The sequence below is a fragment of the Alexandromys fortis genome, unplaced genomic scaffold (assembly GCF_014885135.2).
Source record: "Alexandromys fortis isolate MF-2015 unplaced genomic scaffold, M_Fortis_MF-2015_v1.1 scaffold_8_9099976_23576923, whole genome shotgun sequence".
Lineage (NCBI taxonomy): Eukaryota > Metazoa > Chordata > Mammalia > Rodentia > Cricetidae > Alexandromys > Alexandromys fortis.
In genome coordinates, this window is record NW_026067899.1 from 3,927,834 (window position 1) to 3,952,876 (window position 25,043).

At 42.7% G+C, this 25,043-nt stretch overlaps 1 protein-coding gene across 1 annotated transcript in view; it reads right to left on the reverse strand.

Moving 5' to 3' along the window:
• The window catches only part of Cers6 (ceramide synthase 6), a 231,482-nt gene that overhangs the window by 15,031 nt on the left and 191,408 nt on the right, over positions 1–25,043 (reverse strand). Inside the window, exons 7-8 of the mRNA XM_050123461.1 lie at positions 22,709–22,837; positions 20,238–20,344 (exon numbers count right to left, since the gene is read on the reverse strand). Of these exons, the coding sequence (XP_049979418.1) occupies positions 20,238–20,344; positions 22,709–22,837 (236 nt within the window). The remainder of the gene's footprint in view (positions 1–20,237; positions 20,345–22,708; positions 22,838–25,043) is intronic.

Genomic DNA, 25,043 nt, shown 5'->3' on the forward strand with positions numbered 1-25,043 from the left:
GCAATTGACAAGCAAAGACAGTATTCTGGGAAAAAGAAAATCACTGAAATGGTGTTAACTATTGGGATAATTGCTGTAGAGTATAATAGAGTGTTTGGGAATGTGGGCAGATGTGGGCTTCCTCAGGAAAGAGCTGACAGTTCGTGCACAGTGTGTTTCAACTAGAAGTCAAAACGCTGTGTTCTAGGCTCAGATCTTGCATTTGCCAATAGGGCGCCTTACTATTCTTTTACAAACTTGAGTTCCCTCCTCTGCAAAGCAAAGGCCTAAGACACTATGATTACTAAAGATGTCTTCAGAAATAACATAAAAAAGGTTTGTGACATCTGGTTCCAGGTGTACCAAAAATTTCCCCAGGTCTGATTGTTTTCTCATGCAAAAATTCTCCACATGGACAAATGCATTATTCTTAGGTGACTCCTACATTGCTTTGAATTCAGCCTAAGGGAGACAAGAAGAAAGCAGGGGCTTTGTTCTGTGTGAGTGAAAGTCAGAAAGAAAGCAAAGAGCGCAAGTATAAAGATGTGCTTTTAGGAGAAACTCATGAAACACTCAAGGACTCGAGCAAATGTTCTATTAATGGGAGTGAAGTTTTTCCTACCTCCGGCTCCAGCACACTCTGACACGGGGTGGCTTTCTGTAGACCACCACGGCTACAGGGATTCCTACCTACCACTCAGCTTAACCATGCTGCAGTTGCTGGTTCCACCAAGCCCCTTGTCAGGGATCTCCAGCCTTCATATTAGCAAGGCCGCCAGGAATGCAAAAGGCTGGCCAGGCATGACTTAGCCTCACAACTCAGTCAGCATTCACAGTCCTCTCCTCAAATTGCTGTGTACAGTATTTGCCAGTGCCTGAAAGCCAATGCCCTCCAATAGGCACATTCTAACCACATCCTCAATTCCTTTTCTCTTTAAGGAAGGTGATCGATTTAACTCAACAGCCAGTTGTCGGCACCGTATCAAATAATCCATAAAATATATATGTTTTCCAGTTATACAGATTCTTCATTTAGATTTGCTCAATACCATCAAGATTTCTAAGCTATGGCATAGTGTTCATCATTTTCAAACTACCAGAGAAGTTTATATAAGAATATAAATGTAATGTTGGTTTTTTCCTCCCCTTTCTTTTTGAGATAGGGTTTGTATGTAGCCCAGGCTGGCCTTGAACTCAGGATCCTTTGGCTTCAGTCTCTCAACTGCTGAGGATACAGGTTTTTGCTACCATTCCCTACTCATGCTGATTTATATATAGAATTCTTAGAAGGTTGCTCACATACTGTTTATTTTTGCTTCTTGCATAAAATAACAAATCACAGAACACTATAAATTAAGTCCCCTGATATTCCATATAAATTACTCTCCTTCCCCTGGGAAAGTCAGAACAGGCCGTATGTAGTATAAGGCTCTTCACCAAACTATAACTTCATTATCTAAAATATTTTCATTTCAGAGAATGTTAACCAAGGTGTCAAGGACAATCTTGATGGCTAGAACTAAATTTGCTAATGACTGACAACCACAATTAAAATAAACCTCAAACACTTTACACGAAGGTCCACAGAGGCCCCCAGTCTGTTGCTGTCCTACATCTCAACCTCAGCACCCCACTTCTTCTTGGGAACCCACCTTCCTTCCACAGCAAGGATAGGTGAGGCCAGTCCCATCGGCAAGGGTAGGTACAATTCACAACTGCAGGTACAGTCTGGGCACTGGGACTTTAAGTCAATCCCCAGACAGGTTTAACGCTCTTCTGCCTGCCCTCTCTCTGTGACCTGACTTTTAATGTGTGTCTTTTTCACTTTAGGTATTGGTCCAGGATCTCAATGTTAGCACCACGAAGCACAAACTCTAAGACAGAAGTGACCGCGTGCAGTGGGAGATGTGGCAAGGCTCATAAAATACCAAGAGCTGATAAATGGGGAGAATTTTGGGGCTGAGCTCCCGAAGTCCTGTAGAAGAGTGGGAGGAATGAGAATATGAGCAAAGAGGTCAACACCATGATGGGGACACCAACTGAAACAGCTTACCTGAGCTAATGGGAGCTCACTAACTCCAGCCGGACAAGGAAGGAACCAACATAGGTCCAAACTAGTCCCTCTGAATGTGGGTGACAGTTGTATGACTGGGGCAGACTGAGGGGCCATTAGCAGTGGCACCAGGATTTATCCCTACTGCATGTACTGGCTTTTTGGGATCCTATTCTCTTTGGATGTGTATCTTGTTCAGGCTAGATAGAGTAGGGAGGACACTGAATCTACTCCAAAGCAATGTGCCTTATATCTGGGGGGAGGGGGGGGGGGGGGGGGAAAGATGGAGGGGATGGAGGATGGGAGGGAAAGGGAACTGGGATTGGTATGTAAAATAAAAAAGTTTGTTTTCTTTTTAAAAAAGAAAAATAAAATAAATTATATAAAAAAAGAAACAAAGAGTTAAAAAAAAAAACAAAACAAAAACAAAACCAAACAAAAGAAGATGGACAGAGGAGACAGTCTTGCAGTGGCCCACAGAGCATCCTTTCTGGCCACTCAGATGGATAAATACAGCTCTAAGCAGGACCACTCCTTACGCGTCTTTGCAGTGTTTCTACCACAGGCATGACTTTCCAGTGTCCTGTGCCCTGACAAGTGTCTTACGCCTGTTTACCACTGAGACTAGTTTTAGGGAGAGCATTAGACACGCAACAGAAAAAAAAAAATGAGAAAGTTAGGATCCTGAAAATAGTTATTAGAATGGTAGGCGATAACGGAGATGGAATTTCACGTAGAGGCTAACACGGAGTGACGCTGGGAGCCGTTTAAAGCCAACAGTGTACCAGGCAGCAAAGCAAATCGCAATACCAATAAAAATCCTCGCGCGGTGCGTAGATGTTATTATCACCCACCGTGGCTGCTCCGCTGTGGAGTAAGACAAATGACATCAAATCAGAGCTCACTTTGTCTTTTCCCGACTAAAGCTGAGCCCCCGAGAACCACGGAACGGCTAAAATACGCTCACCCTCGGGAATGAAATCTATGTTGATGTCTTCAGAGGTCAATTTCACACCCTGGGTGGGAACCTCCGGGTTAGTCTACCTGTCCCCTTGCAGTAAGGGCCACTGCTTAGAATGAGATGGCTGCTTTGCAAATGCAGCCCAGAAGGGGACGAGGGTGACACAGCCTTGAAGTACGCCCGCCTGCGGCACAGAAGAAACGTTCCGGTCATTTGCGGATGGTCTACTGCCTTGTTAACGCCACACTCAATCCCACGGTCAAGACTGCTTGACGATCCTCCACACCGGGTTCCCTGTTCTTGAAGCTGTGAACCCACACATACACTGCCAGCTTGGTATTCCTTCTGGGCATTTACGAGGCACCTCCACAGACCAATTCCCAGCCCTGGTCTATCCCCAGCTCCGCCACCCCTGCTCCTGCCAGTTGTACCAGTAACCACTGGAGCTGCAGAGAGGCAGTACTGTCGTCCCCAGGTACTGCAGATAAATACGGCGAGGCCAGATGGAGGAGGCGACCCCGGTGTAAAAGGGGGTGACAGAGCTGGGGCTCAGACACACACAGGGTTTACTCAAAGTCTATGCTGCTACCAGCATCTGTCGCCTTCATGAATGGCCTCGGTTCTCATCAGGTCACCCTTTATGACTCAGTCTCTTCCACGGCCTCTCTGTTACCACGGCTACTTGCACTATCAACCTTCCAAACGCCTCTGGTCCACGCACTGTCCAGTATTGCTTGCCCTAGTCTGTCAACTCCTACCAAGGTAGGCCCTGTATGTAATACACACCAAGCCTCCAGTGAGACCCTGTTCTCAATGACCAGAAACAAGCACATTGTGTGAGCAGCGAAAGCTTGTGGCTGTCACAAGGAGGCTGCTCAGATGATCCGCAATGCGCTTAAAATGAGATTATGGCCATGAACAGTTTCAGAGTTATTGCTTAACTCCAAGAAGACCCTGCGGTGCACAGTACGTGAACAGGCCTAGAATCCTCAGACCAGCAGCGGCCCGGGGCTTGGCACACGCTCCGCAGACGGCTCCCAGTGTCAGGGATGGGTCTTCACAGAACTCACTACACTACAGCAAAGCGGCACACGACCACCTTCCAAGACAGGAAGCTTACAAATATTTTTAGGATGAAGAAAATTTTTCTGTAATTAGAACACTGTTAATATTTTCTGATTCTGCAGACAATGAAGAATTTCAAGGGTTATGGAAAAATACTAAAGCAGCAAAGGCTTCTCTCTGGGTTTTTCTTCAAGTTGTGTTTGATTAAGGTTTCCTTTTATCTGCTGAGAGCCAGGGCTGGGAGAAGAGTTTGGAATACACGCACGTCATGGAAAACCTACGGAATGTTCTCTCATTCTGTACCCAACAAAGCTGACTTCTGGGAAAGGACAGAACTCATGTTCTCTTGCTCCTCTTCTGACATACTGAACTTTTCAAACTCAGCCCTGGAGCTGACGGCACAGCTCTCTATAAAGTTTGGTTCTGACACCTTTCTCTCCTTCAACATCCTTTTCATACTATGCTGGTCGGTGGCATCATTTGTGTTATGTAACATTTAAGGGAGAATTTAATCATTTATGCCTAGCGGGAATAAAATTTAACAACAGCCTGAGTGACCACAAATAAAAATAAAGTGAGGAAAAAATCTATCTGCACCTTTTGCTAACTCCTTTGAGCTGGGCAACGTGGAGTCTTCTGTTCTTTTGGGCTTTCCTCCTTCTCCCTTCTCTTGCCTTTCAAAGCCCGAGCATCCCGTCACACAGATGGCGACGCAGCCCCTGGCACTGCCGGGTTTAATCTGGAAATACTGCAGACGCTCTGGACCAATGCTGCTCACACCTAAAGACACTAACAGCAACCCGCGCTCACAGTTGCCCCATTTGGATGGTGTTGCCAAACATCTCTTTATAAACAGAGTGTGGTTGTGCTGACCGGCAGTCACAATACCACTTTAAGGACAAAGGAACATAGCCTGTCCTTTGAATGCTGCTCACTACGGAATTCGGTTGGTGTATGGGGGCTGCAGACCATAGCCCCTCATTTGCTAGGAGATAAAGAGCTGAGACTTGGGTATGACCACATCACACTTATTTTAAAGCTGCTCATTGCTTTAACCCTGTCAGTGGTCGTAAGTGCACATAATTTCATGCAGAATTTTAACTGTACGTCTGAACAATTCATTGGTTTTAGACACTGTAAGGACATATTTATCATCTCCCATTTCCCCTTACAAGTTTCCCGTGACTGTTGACATTAATGGATTTGAGAGGCGTCTATTTTTATTTAAAAAAAAAAAGAGACAAATTTTCCAAAGGCTGCTGCAGAATATTTCCCTGCATACATAACAGGGACGGGGGGGACAGGTACTTGGGGGAGATGAAGTGTCTTTCAGTAAGCCGATATTGAATTTTCCGTGGCTGGCGCTCAGCCACGCTCTCAGGAGGCACTTAATTGAATCAGTAGTCTTGAAAGGTTTCCATTGTGTTTTTCCTCAGACCCCCTTATGGATTGCAGACACATTCACACTGCGCATGGCTCTAGTGGAAGATGCCGGCATCCTACTCCTCAGTCTGGTCTCTGTGGCAATTGTTCATCCCTCTGAAGAGGCTGCATGCTCTCGGGTCAAGAGGAGGTTACGGCAGACAAGCGCGTGAAGCAATGGCTCTTTACAAGGAACAGAACAAAAGTGCTGGGGAGAAAGGCTCTGTGAGGTCCTTAAACTGCAGCCAGACTGGAGACAAATTGCTGAACACGGGAGCCAGAATCACATGTCTCCCTGACAAGGACCAGAGGCCAGGCTGCATAACAGACTTCTCTTAAGGTTTCTGAGGGCAAAAAAGAACTGGAGTAATGGGGACTGATGGGAAAGGGCAGGCTCCAGGGACACTGCGTGTCTGACACCTTCCTGCTGGCTGTGTCCTGTTGTCTTTACACAGCTATCATTTCAGTCTAAGACCCCATGAGGAAACGGTAGCTATCAAGGAACATTCTCAATGAAAGGCTGTGGCTGAATTATTCTTAATGTTTGCCATCTAATTCAAATAGTTCCATTCTCTAACCCACTTCACTATCGGTATCTAAAGCCTATAGGTGTTTCTAGGGTCTGCACTAAACCATTAGGCACAGTGCTGTGAGGTGCTGGAAGACGCTCGAGGTATTCTTGATGTGTATTTTTGCTTAATACACACAAAATCCTTTGGAGAGAAAGACTTGCTCGCTCTATCTATCTATCTATCTATCTATCTATCTATCTATTGCTTATGGTAGAGGTCACAAAAGTAGGGAGAGTTATAAGCTAAGTGCACTGAATAAATTAGTATTAAAATTAAAACTTGGAGAGGAGTTTTAATTCCTAGTCTAACAGCATATCCTCACTATCTCAATTAAGATACTTTAAAAACAAAACAATCAATCACCCCTAAGCTATAGTAAAATAGTGTTCAAATATCCTTGGCCAATATGCATTTAATGCTGTAACCTAGCAACCTGCAGCAAAGACACTCATATGCTACACATATATGTATATACACATATATGCATATGAAAACACACACATATATACGTATGTATGCATACATACATACACACTCCCATATATGTAGACACATGCACACACATTGCTTCATTGCTATTTGATCACTTGACAGTGATCGTTTTAGTAACTGGACAATAATTAAGACAGATGTACAAATGTATCTTCTTTAATTTTTATTTTTTGAGGATTAGCACATACCCTGTTCCATGACAGCACGCCTGCTGCTGCTCTCCCTGTCCTCTCTCCCCCAGTCACCCTGCCCCACCCCATTCCTTCTGGCAGCTCCCTTTGCCCTTCATGCCACCTGCTGTTCCGTATGACTTATTCAGTTGTCTGGATGCGGGACCAAAGGGTTTCCCTTCTGTCAGTCTTCCTTGCAATGTACTCTTCTCAAACTGCAAGTTCTACGAGGCTGACTGGGTTTCTCTGAGTGAAAACTAGGGTGTTCTGAAGAAATCTAAGTAGAGAAGTCCCAATGTTTATGACTTTCCCTTGGGTCTTTGGGAACAATTGCAGCTATATTTCATTCAACATTCATGTTTTCATGTTACTGCTTTTTTTTTTTTTTGAGACAGGACTTACTTTGTAGCCCAGGCTGGCTTGGAACTCACTATGTAGCTTAGGTTGGCTTAAACTCACAGCGATCCTCCTGCCTCTGGTTCCCTAGCGCTGGAATTATAGGCACGAGCCACCAGCCATACGCAGCAGCTCAACAATATATCTGCAAGCTGCTCAGATGCTCTGTGTTTACAGAGCACTGAGCTCAGTGGGTACCGTCTACTTTGCTTTCTTACATCATTTTTCCCTTTCCTTCTGAGCTGTCAGCCTCGGAAAATAGTTCTCAAGTGGTGGGTGATAAAATCTCACCAGCACTTGACGCACTGCACCCAGAAATGGCTTCCGTCTGATGCTCACACTCTTGGAGCCTGAAGTGGTTTGATTATAAATATTTGTCAAAGCTAACTGGAAGAAACAGAATTAGGGTGTCAGCCACCCCCTCCCACCCAGAGAGAACTGTTTCCACACAGACTTTCAGTAGGTAGGAATGACTAAGGTGGTTGCTACAGTGCACATATCTAAATCCACCATGCTATCAACGGACTGAGTTATAAACACACACACTACACACACATACACACCTTTTTGGGGTGTGGGAGTGGGAAAGACGTTTGTTAAAAGCACTAGCTGACATTAAATCGCACCAGTATTGATAGCTTTGAAAAAGCCCAGCAGAGCCACAGAGCCCAGCCCTGAAGGCATAATCAACATGCCACACTTTTATGGAAGACACATTGGTCTTGGCAAGCAGCAGCACCCACACAGGTAGGAACCGGTTCCCAGGAGAAAGCATGAGCATACATGCTTTGGTTTGGGGGCAACTGACTCTTAATTTTTATCTTCCAAGGCCTAAGTTTTGTTTTATTTTTAAAGGGCTGCTCTGTCTTATGCTTAAGAAGCTGAAATTACAGTGTCATTTGCTAGGATAGTAATTACACGTAAGTGGGAGAACTTTTTAAAGTCAACAGTAAATGTCTTCGGCTGTGCAAATCGCAGCGTGACTCCCATACTCCCACATTCTGTAGCAAGAGACAGCAAATGAATCAACCCTTTTGAATTCTTCCCCAAATGTGCTCCAGATGTGTATAGATAGACCACTAAATATAAACTTAATTGCTTTTTTTTCATTTCTGTCCTACTGCTAAGCAACTTTCATACCAAAGTGCTTGACAGAGGACGAGTTCTTTACCATCTCTTTTCAGAATAAAACCAACTGGGTTTCTCTGAGAGAAAACTTAAGGGTACGGAGAAGGAACCTAAGCAAATACACTCTCAAACACGCCCTGATTAACCCCGCAGACACTGACAGACAGGTTCTCACTGCCAAGGTGACGCACTTGCTTCATTCAGGATCAAGTCATTCACTTTTAAAGTGGCACAGGGTATACCAAAGATACAAGTCACTGGGACTCCCCCCACCAACCCATTGCAGCTTTCCTCTTGGCAGTGAGGAACACAGGTGGCTGGCAGCCTCCAGCTGCAACACCTAAAACACACCCAGTGTCTGAGCCGAAGCGTGGCCTTCCTGACTGCGGTACCATCTTTCTTTGCTTCCATAGCCCCCCCACTTTTAAAGCAAGTAGGCCATGTTTCCTACCTCTCCTTAATTACCAAGCACTCCCTGCTCCCCAAATCCCTTGCAGCCATCACGTCATAAGTATTTCTTACTAGAAGTTCATGACCCCTTCTAATTGCCAAACTGTAGGATCCAGAAACTTCAGAACTAGAAGGTATCTGATACCTCTTCCGATTTTTCCTTTAACACTTGATGATCACACACATATGACTTCAACATCGTGACTGTGTTGTTTTGCCTTGGCTTCCCCTAAAGTATTCAATCTTTCAGTTTGATCATATGACTGATATGTGTTTGATACCTCTCTATATATCAAATATACCTGTATTACACGCACCTATCTGTCCATATCATATAAAACACAATGGACCACTTTATTTTAACTTATTGTAAGGAATGTAGGTCATAGACAAAATAGACAATGATCCCAGCTGTGAGTGGAGCTACTTTTAGAATTAGGCAAACTTCCATTACCTTGATCAAACCTTTAAAGTATGGGTAGGAGGCAAGTTAAAACAAAACCAAGAGACACAGATACAAGCCGGTTGTCTGGTACAGGCAACCTCAATTCCAGGCCCCTACACACTAGACTCGATACAATACAGAGTTTAATACAAGTTATCAGGAGACTGCATGTGGGGAGGGCCAGTCACTATAGGAGGATTAGGAAGAGGGCACAGCCTTAGGAGGAGAAAGAAGGGAATCTCTGCCGCCTTCAGAATGTTTCTGCCTAGCATGTTGAGATGGGGAGAGAACCTTTATCACCACAATTCCCGAGTCAAGATGCAGAGTAAATGGTAGAGCTCTTTGGTAAGAAAAATCAGCACCAGGCACTGTGCATGAAACTGGGCACATAGGGAGAAAAAGACAGGGCTTCTGCCTTGCTGGAATTTACTCTTAAATGTCAAGGGGTGAAAAAAAAGAGCCAATGACTATCAAATACTACTAGGGCAGCAGATATCACATGGCTGCCATAGACAGCAGGGGACTTCTCTTCATTTAAATGAGAAGAGATGCAATCGCTTAGCCAGGGAGAGAAAAGGAGGTAAAGGCCCATGAAAACTCACTACTTAGACATCGAGGCTCTGTTTTCTCGGTTCCCTTTCCCAGTAGCTGAAACCTATTTCTGGGAGTGACTGTAAGCTTAATGCAAAGGGAAGGGTGCTGACCCTTTCTGTAAAGTGCTGACTTTGCAAATTGTGCTCCTAACATAATGGGGTTTCCGGGAACAGTGGTAATGCCAAGGCTTTCTACACAGAGAGATTTTCAGAGCCTCACACATCCCGAGAATATCCGGATGGAGTTGGACACGTTCAAGTGGTACCTTCATGTCAACTTCAAATGTCCTTTGCTTTCTCATAGGGTTTGACTATAGTGTCAGACAAGATACAAAACACCCTTCCGTTTCTACCAAAAATGAGGAAAATCTGGTGAGCTAACACCTCCACTAATGGAAGTACATTAATTCATGCAGAAAGTAGCTATATCTTTGTTTGGTTTATTTGTTATTGGTTAAAACAATAATAAAATCACTTAAAATATTTTGCTATTTGGTGTTTAACATTCTTAACACCAGTTAAGAAAATTATCATTATTATTTGTGTGTGTGTGTATGTGTGTGAGTGTGTGTGTGTGTGTGTGTGTGTGTGATGTTAATGTGTTGGCATGTGTGTCCGGGCATGTGTGTGAAGACCAGAGAACAAATTTGTGGAGTCTGTTCTCTCCTTAAACCAGTGGTTCTCAACTTTTCTAAGGCTGTGACCCTTTAATACAGTTCCTCATGTTGTGGTGAACTCCAATCATAAAATTATTTTTGTTGTTACTTCATAACTGTAATTTTGCTACTGTTATGAATAATAATATAAATATCTGTGTTTTTCAATGGTCTTAGGTGATCCCCATGAAAGAGTCATTCACCCCTAAGGGGTCACAACCCACAGGTTGAAAACCACTGCCTTAAATATTTATGTGGGTTTTGGGGACTTGAACTCAGGTTATTCAGCTGACATGCCCACCTCTTTACCTGCTGAGCCATCTGGTCAGCCCCTTTAACCAGTTTGACTGTGGACTTCAACAGGTGTGGTAGGGTAAGAGACTATACCCAGACAGGAGAGATCAGCCCTTCCTAGATGTTATGTTGATAAACAGTCACACATATTTCTTATTTGATTAATACCCACTGCTAGGCAGTAAAATTACAGTTAATAGAAATTCTATTTCATTAGCCATCTTCCACTGAATTTATACTTCAATTAAAAAGATAATCTAAAATTCTTAATTAAGAAAGTACTTATTAACTGCTCAGAATTTTAAGAAATTTGGGACCGTCTCATAAAGACTATTACTCGGGCACTAACAAATGAAGCATGGTCAATACTATTCCTTTGAACTTGTTTCTCAGTCTTTTGGGACAAGTTTTAATAACTATTTCAGCGAGTTCTACCCCAAACATCTCCTCATAACTATGAAATACAGAACTCAACTATTGCAAAAAAATATGTAGACTACCAACAACTCATATTAAACATTCATTTATTTCATGGCAATTCATCCTAAGGTATCAGTTAGGACGATGCAGGACACGATGACCCATAAGACACAAGAGTGTGTGAGAATTAAGTGTGAACTGATAGCTTCTCAATTCAAAAGAAGAATCAGGACAGTTAAGCCAGGTTTGACGTGAGTTGTGCTGAGAGGTCTGGGGGTGGTAATGCATTTGAGGCTGGGCACCTGCCACAAAGGTAAATGATCAGGAAGGATGGAAGACAGGAACACTGACATCATTAAATCTGTGTGGGGAGTATTGCAAAATACATTGTATTTTCTTGTTAACAAAACCTCTAAAGGCCTGGGGAGCATCTCTCCCCATCTCCTGCCACAGAGTTAAGAATAACACCCACACATGTTTCTGCTGAAGGTAGACAAAACTCTCTAGGGAACATGGCAAGGCTAAACGCGTGTAAGGTGTTACTCCCCCAACCATTTTTATCTTACTTGAATTCTGAATTCTTTCTCTAATTCCAAGTCAAATTCTTAATGTCTTAGTCAAAGCATTGGCAAAATTCTTCCTTAGAGGACCAGATAATAAGTATATCACGCTGCGCTGCTGATCACTGCCGTAACTGCTCACCAGTGGCACCACAGCAGACAGCAGGCACAGACAACACAGGACAGATGGGCCAGGCTGTGTGCCAACAAAACTTTCTTTATAAAAATGGGCTATCTGCTGCCTTGCCCTACAAGCTGTGGTTTGTGGGATCTTGGTTTAGCCTCTCAATTGTGGGATTCAGCTAAAACTGCAAAGTTTACAAGAAGAGATACAGAGTCTTCCAGACCACGGCATTTGCATACAACTGGGTCTCCTCCAGGCGGTACATGAATGCCATTAAAACCGAAGCATTTCTGTATCTTTCCTATTCACTGAACACAGAAAACAACAATGCAAGTTTGAGAGCACAGCTACCAAAGGTTCTCAGGAGCCAGAGGATAAAGCTTTTCCAGACTTGTGAAGGGAGACTAATCTGTTTCTTATCAGCTCCCCAGAAAAGCATGTAAGCCATGTTACTTTGAAAGACGTATTTTCAGAGAGGAATCAGAGAAAAGGCTGAGGTACCACTACGCATCTGGATGAGTTTCAGGGCTTGTGAAAGGAGCTGGTGAAGCCCCAACAGGAAGTAGTAGCGTGTAAAGGCCAACGGTTCTGCTGTGGTTACACTCAAGGTGCAGGATGATGTGATTTTCCCAGAACTAAGGGTTTGATACTCGGGATGTGCACAGAGAAAGAACACCCACTCGGGTCTCGCGGGGTTCCTGATGACAGTGTATGCCTGTCCTTGGCTGGATAAAGAACATAAATTGGAGCCTTCATGAGGAAAGAAGTGGCCTAACACACAGCTGCTGACTGTGAGAGTCTGTGAACACGGGTGTCTTTGAGCTAGTCACACTGGGGTTCTGGGAGAAGGACGCAGAGGGGTTCATGCTCAACACTACATGCTACCTGAGTACTGAGAGAAGATAGGACTGACACAAGACAGTGTGGGTATCAGGAATGGAGAACGGGTTTCAGAAGTTTATTGCAAAGTGACTTATGGTTCATTAGATGTGGATAAATTCAAACACTATTTAAAATATATCAACTTGGCAATAATGGGACTTTTCATTTTAATAGTAATAGCATTTAAAAACACTATTTAGATGATACCCTTATAAAGTACCAACACAAACAATATTTTTCTCACTCCTTAGCTTTTCTGGTAAGATAGGCACCGCTTTACTGGAGAAGGTATATGCCTGGTCTTCAAACACACAGGGGGAGGAATACAATGAAAGCCAATAGTTTCCTTAGCTGCAACATGTGACTTCTCTTTCAGAGTCCTTCGGCAATCCCCTTTGTCTTTGCCAGATTCTAATTCATGGGTGGTGATATATTTACAATATGATTTCACGGGGGTATCAGAAAGACAGGAAACCCATTTTAAATGACAGTTTACTTAACTTCTCAAAGGTATGTCTTTATTGGTGGCCTTAAAGAAGACAGCATTCTATTGCAGAAAGAAAAAATGAAAGATAGTAAGGGTTGATTGGACTGATATTAGGAGACCAGAGTCAGAGAGTTTGGGTGAATGACTAATGAAATAATTTACATTTCTCTGTATAAGCAGGGAGAAATTGTACTCAATGAATTACGAAAAAGATTTAGGGAGATCAACTAAGCAAAGAGATGTGAAATCATTTGGAATTAAAGTGTCATTTTGAGACAGGCATTGTGATTGGTGCTGTCATGAGACTGAGCACAACTTACTCCATGCCAAATTAAAATTACAGTTTCATAAAGCATGGGAAATTGCAGGAACTTGAGGGGCTAAGCATGAATGGAATACAGGAAAAGAAGGGGAAATCAATGAAAAGGGTCATTGCTTCCAGTGATGGGTGGGTTTGGTCTGAAAAAAAAATCAATTCAGTGACCGTCCAACTGCAAAGGGTAAAATACACACATTTTTGAGTCAAGGGAAACCAAGCAGATGTAACTTACTAAACTTTAAATGAAAGAGGAGCTATTAAACAAATATTTGTCTTGGATGATGGTCTGTCTATCACAATGAACTTTTGGGTAATTGCTGGTTTGATGGGAATAGTGCAGCAAGTATTCGATATGTACTCTTCAGGTGTTGGAATACTGATTGCAGAGCCAAATCTTCCAAGGCATGTGATTATTAGGTCATACGCATGTACTCGGAAGAGGTACAAATATGGAAGTCTTTCTAACTGTAGCAATCTTGTGGGGGGGCTCCTAAATTTGTAGATGCTATTTGATGAGTGAGGAATCAAATTATACATGAATATATCAGAAAACAAAGAGTACATGATCAGTCCTGAGCCATTCCATAAATGATTGGATAAAACCAGGGAAGCAATAAAACACTTGGTACAGCTCTCCTACTCTTATGCTTAGGCATAACCACGAAACCATTACGGAGCAAAGTTATTACTGGGAGTAGAAAACGAAAGCCAATTATTCCGATTTCCAGGATGTTCATATTATGAACTCACAAGTCCAGGGTGTTATGTTTGTAAAATCACAAGATGGTGCATTGGTAGAGCACATGATCATACAGTTGAAGGAACCCATGACAGCATCAACAAGATCATTTAGAGTTATCCTTTGCTGTCATCCACAAAGTGATTACTTTGAAATATCAATGTATTGCTAATTTAAATAGTACAGGAACCTGCATTCTGAAGAGCTGACATAACTTCCTTTGAGTTGACACAATCAAGTTCAGAGTCAGTCAGACACGACAAGCTTGAAAGAGGGGATGGAAAGAATTTACAATATTTATCTTGATTACACTAGGAAGGAGGAGCGTAGGGTTTTTCCTTTTTTTGGTTGTTGTGAGATATTTGTTGACCTGTGGTGGAGAACAGGAGTCGGGGTTAGGACCGGGACTGAAGCACAGAAAACCCAGGCAGTTAACACTGATGTGCAGACAGGGAGGGCGCTCCTTTCAGAGGGTCTCCTTTTATTGGAACTATCTACGCAGCGGCTAAATTACTACTTACACATTCTTGTTAAATTAGATTTTTCTCATCTCTCCATCCCGCAGATTGGGGGGAAAAATGAAAGTCCTGCCATGGGCTGTTGGAATGGGACCGCACGCTCTGCTCTGCAGAGACAGTCAAGAGGAACATGCAACTTTAAGATCCTCCCTCCAAAACAGACTGTAGGTAGGCAGGGTCACGGGCTGAGCACGGTGGCTATAAAAGTTTCATTCTGGGGAGTGAGTCATGCTCAGGGAACAACAAAACAAGGGGCTGTCCACAGTAAAAACAACCCAGACAATGATGTCATCAGGAAGGCACCAAGTGGAGAGAGCTCTTCTCCTGACCTGTGTGGGGTGGGGGCTGGAATGTGGCCCAGATAGCCCTTGAATAGAAATCATCACCACTTTCTTGGACAGTAATGTTTAGAGGGGAGGGGGAAGGATAGGGTAGCGTAAATGCATCCACAGTTCTTGGCTCATTAGGACTCCCATAGATACAGATGAGTGAGTTTGGATAAAACAGAATGACTCGGAGAGGCAGAAATGGAGTCAAGCCAGTAAGTATAAGGGCAAGAAATGAGGACAGTGACAAGGAATATTTTGTTTCACTGACATGACATGATAGACAATCATAGTAAAAGCAAGAGCCCATTAGGAAACGGTGTGGCTGGTGTAACATGACCAACTCCCACAACAATAGGAGGACAATCCAATTAAAAGTGAATAAAAGATGTAGAATGAAATCAAAGCCACAGTAGGACAACACCTTATTCCATTCAGAGTGACTATAATAATAATAATAATAGTAATAAAAAGATAACTAATCTTTGTAAAGGTGGTGGAGAGGGTAGAAGCTTCATATATTGCTACAGTCAACATAAAATGGTGCTGCATATCCAATAAGAAACCACTAAAGAGAACACTGGAAGCCAAACTAAAGAGAAAGACAAGCACAGTCAAGAGAATCTAAGAAAATGAATGAAGCTCCAATTTCATAAAAAACAAACCACAACTAAGAAGACAATCCAGTAAAGAACATCAAGATGGCTAATCTAAACACACCTTTCAATAGTAAGTCTGAATAGCGAAGACATCAACATTCCAATCAAAAGTCAAGGGTAAATGGATTAAGAAAATCTGTCTATTGTCTACAAGAAGTTCATCGTATAGTGGTGCCATGGTGGCACAAACTGGCTTCAGGAGTAACCAATCACATTTTAAAAACAGGATATAAGGCCCACACTCCATGAGATGGAACGCTGCTAAAGTAGCCAAGAACCTGGGATTAGATAAGCTGTGTACCGTAGGGAAAACCTACTCCTATTATTCTGCTAAAGAAACAGCAATGAAGCGACTCCTAATGATGTATTTATATCCAATGGTCAGTGTACTGCTCAACCCTCATCAGAGAAGCTTCTTCTTGCAACACAGAGACCCACAAGAAGGGGTCTTTACATGACTTTGTAAGAGACTTTGGAACACTCACCCTAAATAGGATGTCTTTATCAAACCCCTCCCCTCAAGGCTTAAGGACTTATGTGGAAAAGGAAGTGAAAATGTTCTAAGACTCAGGTGGTGGGTTACTTCAAGGAAAGAGCATCCTCCAGACCCCATAGGATACACATATGAATTCAGAAAGACCATGGCAGCATGTACAGGACCTGTATAGGTTCAAATAAGACAAGATACCAACACTGAGAAAGGGAGATGGACACCAAATTCCATCCCTAAGCAAAAATCTATTTACAATTGAGAGCTGCTGGGAAAGGGAAAATCAGTTCTCACCAATGGAGTGCCACTAAGTCTATCAGCCATACACTTGGGCTGCTCAATGTAAAAATAACTCAGTGATATTTTCCTACACATTTGGTGTTGTTTTCCTTTGGTAATTTTTTTGTCTTTCTTTTTTGTTTGTTTTGACTTCCTTTTTTCAGAGAGAGGTAACAAGAATACATTGAGATGAGTGTGTGAGGGGGGAAATAAGGAGGATATGGGAGGATTTAGAGGAGGAGAAGGAATATAAAAATATATTGTATGAAAAATTTAAAAATAGAATAGATTAAAATAGAAACTCAACTTTAAAGATAGGCACCACCTTAAAATGAAAAGATAAAAAGGGTTCTAGACAAATGGGATCAAGAAGCAAGCAGGCGTCGCGTCCTAGTATCATAATAGAATCTGAACGACACTAATTAGAAGAGACAAAGAAGAGTACATTCATTCTAATCAAGGACTCGATTAATGATCGCTTTACCAGGGATACGTCACAATACTAAACACATATGCACCAAACTGTGCTGCACACAATTTCATAAATAGCACACTAATGAGATTAAGGACAGAGATTAACACAAACCCAATAATGGTAGATGATTTTAGCACTCCAATAGATAGGTCATGTGCGCAAAAAACAGCAGAGGAACCTCAGAATTCAATGATGTTTTACAGTGAATCTAACAGGTATCTACGGGCACCAAATAATATACACTGTACTCAGCAGCACATGGAAGCTTCTTTGAAACAAACAACATGTTGGAGCATAGAAGAACCTTATAAAAACAGAAACATTGAAATAATCTCATGTATTCTATCGGACCATTGGGTAGTACAACTTGAAACTGACAGCAAACAAATCTCTAGTAAATATAAACTCACAGAGATTGAAGATCTCATTACTGAATGACAAAGGGGTCAAGGAAGAAATCAAAAATATTCCTGTAGCAAAATGTAAAAGGAAAACACAACAGAATGAACCCCGAGACACAGCAATAAGAGGGACATGAGTAACCCTAGTGTGTCTATAATACAACACCAGAAAGTACTAAGAGGGACATGCATAGCTGTAAGTGTCTACAGGACAACACCAGAAAGAGCACAGACAAAAGACGTACTGATGCAACTCAAGAATTCATGAAAAAAGGAACATCCAAAACCAAACTCAGCAGATGGCAAGAAAGAATAAAAACCAAGGCAGAAATGAATGGGGCAGAAATAAAGAAAACAATACAGAGTCAACGATTCTAAGAGCTGGCTCCCTGAGGAGATAAACAAGATGGACAGATCCTCAGCCCCACTAAAGGGAAGAGGAACAGAGGTCAGAGTCAGAGACGAACACATGACAACAGATACCAAGGAAGCTCGGAACACCATGAGAACACTTTAAATACGTGCACTCCATTAATAAGGACTATATAAGAGTGTATGAACTCTACCACTAAGCTGTGTTCCTGCTCCTCTTCCCTGCTTCTTCTCTTCTGAGAGCAAGTGTTGGTGTTGTTTAGGTTGGCTCTAAACATGGGTAGTCCTAGCTTAGTCGCTCTAGAGGCTGGGATTAGAGGAGGGCACCGCCATTCCCCCTTTCCTGTCCTCTACAGTCTAGCCTCTACCTGCACGAAAGGTGCCTAAAGTAATAGATTCCTCCCGTTTCACTCAGGGCTTTGAACGCAGTCTTTTGTATACTGTAGAAAAGTACGAGGAAGGGTAGGCACTGTACGGTTTATAGCATGGTATCTGAAAAGAGCAGGGCGAACTCTGGGAGGAACAAATGCAGACTGTGTAACCGAGTATGCAGATTCACCACATTGAAAAGTAAAATGTATAAAGCGATTTGCCCTCAGGACAAGGAGCGTAAAGTAGTTCTTACATAGATTGGATCACCACTGGGCAAGGCAGAAGCCACTCTTAAAGCTCATGCTAGGGCGTGAGGTGGGTGGTTACCAAATAATATCTGCTGTTATCTCTCGTGATGAGGCTGGAAGATCACATCAGGAAGAATTCAGGGAAAGAAATGAAGCAAAACAAAACCTAGGGATAGCTGAAGGGACTATAGACGCTTTTGGTAGAAGATGGACTAGAAACCTGCACACCTGAAGAGCTTTCCACTCGAGACGGAACGCACAGCACACTTCCTCTGCCTTCCACCAGGCACTTCTCTGAGCAAAGGAAGGAGTCACAGATATCAGAGACTCTGATGAAACCACTGGTCCTCCGCTCCGGAAGCACGTGCAAGCAATGCTCACACAACGTATTCCACATACAGCTTAGAAGCCCATGCCTTAGAAGTTATAAAGACCCAGAAGTCATCTTACAGAATAAAGCAGGACTTTTCCCCTGGATGCCAAAAGCAATATCCCTGTCCTGGAAGACGGATAGTACTTATGGCAAGCAGAGGGACTGGGGAGTCTGCAGTGGATAACCTGCAAGGTCTTTCCCCAAACCGTGCGTTAATTCCAAAGGAGCTTCAAAATAATTTCACAATATCAAGTATTTAAAACACAAGTTGTTACTGCTTTTTTTGTGAAAGGACGCTGATCAGGAGCAACACAGACCATCAAGGGGCCAACCTGACTAACTGGATATATCCGCAAAGATCTCTCTTTGCTAACTGTGCAACCGTCATGGTAGTGATTTAAGATTATTTCTTTTATTATAAGAAATAGAAAACTGTTTTCATCAGTTGCTTTTCCAAATCTTAGCTACAGCCTAGGTCACAGGTACAACCTTCCCCGCAACCCCTTTCCCCCCAGTACTTGCAAGGCATTTATACCAGGTAACAGAGACTTTTCGAAGCAGCCGGCAGGTCACTGTAGCAGGCGTACCTCTGAGTACCCTCACTGACTGTGAGATGGGATTTCTTGGCTCTGTGGACCTATGTCCTAGGTAATTCACCAGTGCCTAAACCCAAGAGCATTTACATGTTTACTGGGGGGAAGAAAAGCAGGCGTACCTCTGTCTTAACTACTCCTTATATGAGTGCTGCCTGTTTCTTCAAGAGTCAGGGTCTTACTCAACTGAAAACGCTTTCCATCATTCTGAGACACCACTCCTTAAACGCTGTTTGAATTTCTTCTTTAAATGCCTATGACTAGTTATGGTAATATTTTTGAAAGATTCCCCCAACCCTGAAATAATTACAGACACATCCTATTTAAGATTACGCTGTTTGAAAATGACTAGCCTAAGTGTCAAGGAGGAGACATGTGTGTCTGCCTTGTGATGGAAAAGGGGCAGCTGTGTCAACAATTCATTAATTACAATCCTAATGATAGAACTACTCACTGACGGCCCCGGCATTGTGGTTGCTAGTCTCCCGGAGGACACGATCGCAACTTCAAGTATTACATCTTCATTTTCCTACTTTATTCACTTGTCATTGCTCAAATTTCCCATTTAAATTGATCTTTCAGAATGGAAGAGACAAACGAGAATCTACCATCGACGGTCGATGTAAGGTGACAACATGGTCTGGAACTCATCAGTTAGGCTGACCTGGAAGCCCCAGGGGTACCTCGGCTTCCACCTCCCCAGGACTAGAATTACAAGCATGTGTTACCGTGGCTGCTGGGGCTAAGCCCTGGTCCTCACGCTTGCAAAACAAACACTGCCCCAACAGAGCGACTTCCCCTCCTCAGTGCTCCTCCATGGGCTGTACACGTCTTACAAAGGACTTTGGCGTATAATTTAGGAGAAGGGTGTTTGCAAAGTTTCCTTGGAGGGGTTGCCTTTATCAGAAAGAGTGCCATACTCACCAGAGAGGAAATATGCCCAGCCGTGTGGTGATAAAAACCATGGCAAACATGACAAACAGAAGATCACACATTTTCTGAAATTTGGCATAATTTGCCATTTTGGCAGCCTGTAAGAGGAAGGAATGCAACTTATTCAATTAGACTGATAAAAGAAAAGTTTCCTGCAGTATGCATGAGGCCACAGTGAGGTCTATCAATGAGGTATACCTTACCACATGCATAAACATGTCTGCTACTTAAAAGTAGCATACGCTACACCAGCATTTATAAATTACTCAAAAGTTGAGTGAAATGTGGCATTAACCATATGTAGAACTATGACTTTCACAGGTTTAATAATATTTAGCAACCTTAAAATTTCAATCATATGGCCAATTTCAGGAAAACAGAGAGGACGAATAAGAAACTTCTGCATTATGTGATGTTAGCAAGCCAGAGATAGCCATACAGACACCACGTAACAAGTCAATGTAGAAAGTCTTCAGAGACTGCACAGAGCCTATAGGGCTTCTCCATATTTGTCTTCCTGCCTGCTTTGAGGGTTGTGCTTACTTTAACCATCCCAGAAGTGCTGTGGGGAGAGGGTGTCCCAGCTGATTCCAACAAACTTAGAGATGAGGAGAGCGTCACGACTAACGGGTCAGATCTTTGACCATATTACAGGTTCATTTTCTAGATAAAATTTACTAATGTCCCAATGTCTGCAGGAAATACTCTCACGGCTGATGACAACAGCTTCAGTGATTTTATATATAATATAAATTAGTCCAGGGAGGCAACTATACACCACTTTTAAAAGAGTCTAAGTAAGGTCAGGTGGGCCTGGAAGTGGACTTTTTTTCTTCCTCATTCCTTGCAGGTGTGCAGAGTCTCCCATACCTAAGCACTGTTAGAAACAGTGGATCTCTTCTGCACACACAATATTCTTCTCTCTGACTTGGAAAATTAATTACTGGAAAGAGTGCTGAAAGCATCCTCGGAGGCAGCAATTTAACGGTGCTAAGCAGTGCACGAAGCTATGAGAGAAATGTGTCTTAGGAGGAAATAGCCCTTACCCGAGTGGAAGTTAAAATTAGGAGCTTTTAATTTTACGAATACTTGAAGTATAACACCACAAACTACATTAAAATAAAAGTACTTCCAGCCTTCTCCTGGCTAGGTATTACCAACAAGTCATTTTCCTTTCACACTGACCCGCTTAGCAGTGACAAAGAAGCAATGGCATCAACTTGGCAGAGATGTGGACGCTGTAAACCCTCCTTTTCAATCTCATTAACTAGACATTTCCAAGCATTCTCTATGATGTCAAAAAAAAAAAACAATCCAGGTTATGAAAGCCTTTTGCTTTTATGCCCCATACTTGGATTCTTGGATTAACTATCTTTTTTTTTTTTTTTTTTGGATGAAAGGGGTGGATGACAGCTCAGCCCCTATCTCCTCTCTCACAGCTCTGACCAAGCTGCATGCCAGAGATTTCCACAGGAATTAACAAGGGCTGCAGGTCCACGACTGAGTTCAACATGTAGCCTGAGGCATAAACGTCCACTTCTAAGCACACACAGAACGAATTATAATAGAACTTCAGAAGGCTTCCTTCCTAGTCCATCCATTTCTCCTTTAAAAAACATCCTGCATGAAGTTCAGCTTGAGTCAATAATCATGGCCTTAAACTATCTTCTGACTATCTTCTGACTTATGCAGTTCAGAAGGCCTATCTTTGTTTCAAACCTTCAGGGGACCAGGATTTTTGATGAGGTTTTATTCTCAATTCAAACTCTAATTCACGCCCTCTAAGAAAGATCAAACGTGTACATTTGTGCCTCCTATTGCAATAACAGATCACCGAGGAGACCTCTGTCTTTGCAGCAAAAGAACCATGGCCTGGCAGGGAAAAAAAAAAACCAAATGATTCCAAGAGTCACCTCTACATGAGCTCTGTACTCTTCTAAAAGTTAATTTTGACCAGCTATATAATTTCTTAGCATAAAATGAAAAGACTCATTTTATGCACATAACATCATTGAGCATAATTCTGAAAGTGATAAATTCTTTACAAATCTTTGGTATAAAATTTATGATTTTTATCAAAAATTTGCATTGTTAAAACCACTAGGATAGTATGTATACTGGTAACAAAAATCAAACTGCTTAATTTTATTATAACTACTAAACTGGGTTATATGCAGTTGCCACATAAATTAGTGTGACTCTTAGGAGAAATATCTACTAAAACAATGATTTTTCTGCTATAGAATCAACCATCCAAAGGTGGACTGGTCAAGGCGTCCAGCTTCCTACTAGTAGCTGAGGATACTAACAACCTCACTCTGGACACACAGTTTCACGCCAGCTTAGCCCACTAAGCACCCAACAGTTTCAAAGCATCATTCATCGCATTACAGGACTGCTGGTCTGGGGACTTCGTGAGTTCTGGATTTTGTCTTTTTCAAGACGAAAGGAAAACTTGTTACCTCTAGCAGAGCATCGGCTGAGTCGTGAAGACAGAGAACCAGGGTCCCGACTCGGGCCATGTTGTTGACGTATGAAAAGGTTATCAAGAAAATAGTTGCAAGGTGGTGCAGGAACATAATGCCGAAGTCCTCGAGGAAGGAAAAACAAAAGAAAGTCGGTGTTCAGCAACATCCTGGTATTTCCACTCACCCATTTAATCTCTCAGCCAACATAGGCAGGGAACCTCCACAGCTGTAACGTGGGGTATTCAAGTGTAAGATGCAACTCCTGCCCTCTTGAGGTTTCCCATCTATTGGGAGAGATACACAAGTGCCCAGTTCATGGAGAATGGAATTCAACACCGCGATGAGAGTCAGAACACAATGGGAGAAACCGTCACAGGATTTCAAGCAAAGAAAAGCACTACTTAGACTTGGTTTTCATTCTGACATATTTAAGTGCCCTGCAAAGGCCCATGCTTGACCAACGTGCTGCCAGGAGATCCTGTCTTTCCTGTTTTCTGGCTACCACCAGGTGAGTGGCTTATACCACAGACACCACAACAACATGCCAACCATCCATCGACTAGAACCTCTAAAAATATGACCTAACCTAACCCCTTTTTTTTTCTTACAAATTGATTTGCTTCAGTAACAGAAAACAAACAAACTTGAAGATCTATGGGATAACAGCGTGTATCTATTTTTCTGATATTCAGTGGTTGCAGTTTTGGAAGACACACAGACATAAACACAGACAGACAGACAGACAGACAGACACACACACACACACACACACACACACACACACATTGGGAAGTGAATCCAGAGCTTTGTACGTGCTAGGGAAACAGTCTAGACACATTCCATATTCCATCTCTTGGTCCACTTCTTATTTTAAGATTGTTCTTACTAAGTTGCCCAGAATGGCTTTGACCTTTCAATCGTCCTGTCTTAGCTACTTGAGTAGTTGGGATTACACGCCCGTGCCACCAAGCTCAGATACACACAATAACATTATTTGTATGCACGTGGTATATTTGAAGAAGTATTCAGTTAAAGTTAGGAGACAGGGAGACCTGACGCCTAGGATGGACAGTCTCTGTTAGTTACATGAAGCCCAATAAACAACATATTCAGGCTCACAATAATGCAATGTTCTAATCTTCTTTGGCCCCAAATTCATGTAAAAATCCTAATGACCAAGATGAACATGTTAGGGGGCAGGAACTGATAAGGTCATGACAAGTATTAGTGTCTCTACATGTGAGGCCCAGACAGAAACACTGCCCCACCTACTATATGAGTACATAGCTAGAGGCTATGAACCAGGAAAGGAGACATCACAGGATGCCAAGTCTGTTAGTGCTTTGAGTTAAGATTTACAAGCCACCAGAGCTAGAAAGAATAAATTTGCCTTGTTTTATAAGCTGCCAATACTGCATTTTGTTCTAGAAGTCTAGGAAGATTAAGAGGTACGGACTGATTCTGTTATTGAATGAATTTCTTGGACTGTGCTTCTCACTGTTAGTGCGTTTCCCCTAGAACACGACCACTGGGTATCAAAATAAGAGCCCTACACGCGGGGTTTTCTAGTAGAAATAGAGAGGAACAGAGGCTACAGTGGAAACTATATATATTATCTTCACTGTTCTTTTTTTCTTTTTTGCTACTGCCATTATTTTTTTAGTGATTTCATTCTTATTTCCATGTGTGTTATATAAAGACACGGCCCATGTGTGCAGTGCCTACAGAACCAGAAGAGGGCATTAGATCCTCTTGGAGTTGAAGTTAGCAGTTGTGAGCCGCCTGGTATGGGTGCTGGGAACCAAACTTAGCAGTAAGCTAGTTTTCTTAACCACTGAGCCAGTTCTCCAGCCCCAACTACCACTGTTTAAAAAAAATTAATTTATTTGGTGACTAGAAAGTAACCATTCTACTGTTTAATCATGGGCATGAAACGATCTAGGTAGCCAGCACCTGTGCTGAGAGATTCACGGCAGGCCACGAAGTCAATGATAAAACTCTCCCTGGGGTGTCCAAGGTGACTTTATTCGTGGCACTAGAGCAGCTGCAGAGTCCCCCAGGAACTCCCCTCCAGTACTCCTCGTCCTCAATGTAAGGTAACAAGGCTTTGTGCATTCTAGCCGTGCCTTTACCCCCTCCTTGCTCCTTCCACAGGGACGATTCTCCAGCCTGCTCTGGGAACGAGTGTGGGCAGCAGGTCTCAGGCTGTCGTCCAATCAAGCTACACCGATGTTTGCTGGTGCAGAGGCAAGATGCCGCCCTTAGTTCTCTGCTGATTCCAGCTTATCTTTGGCTCCCGTGGAAAATGGCAGCCTCGGATCTTCTCTTC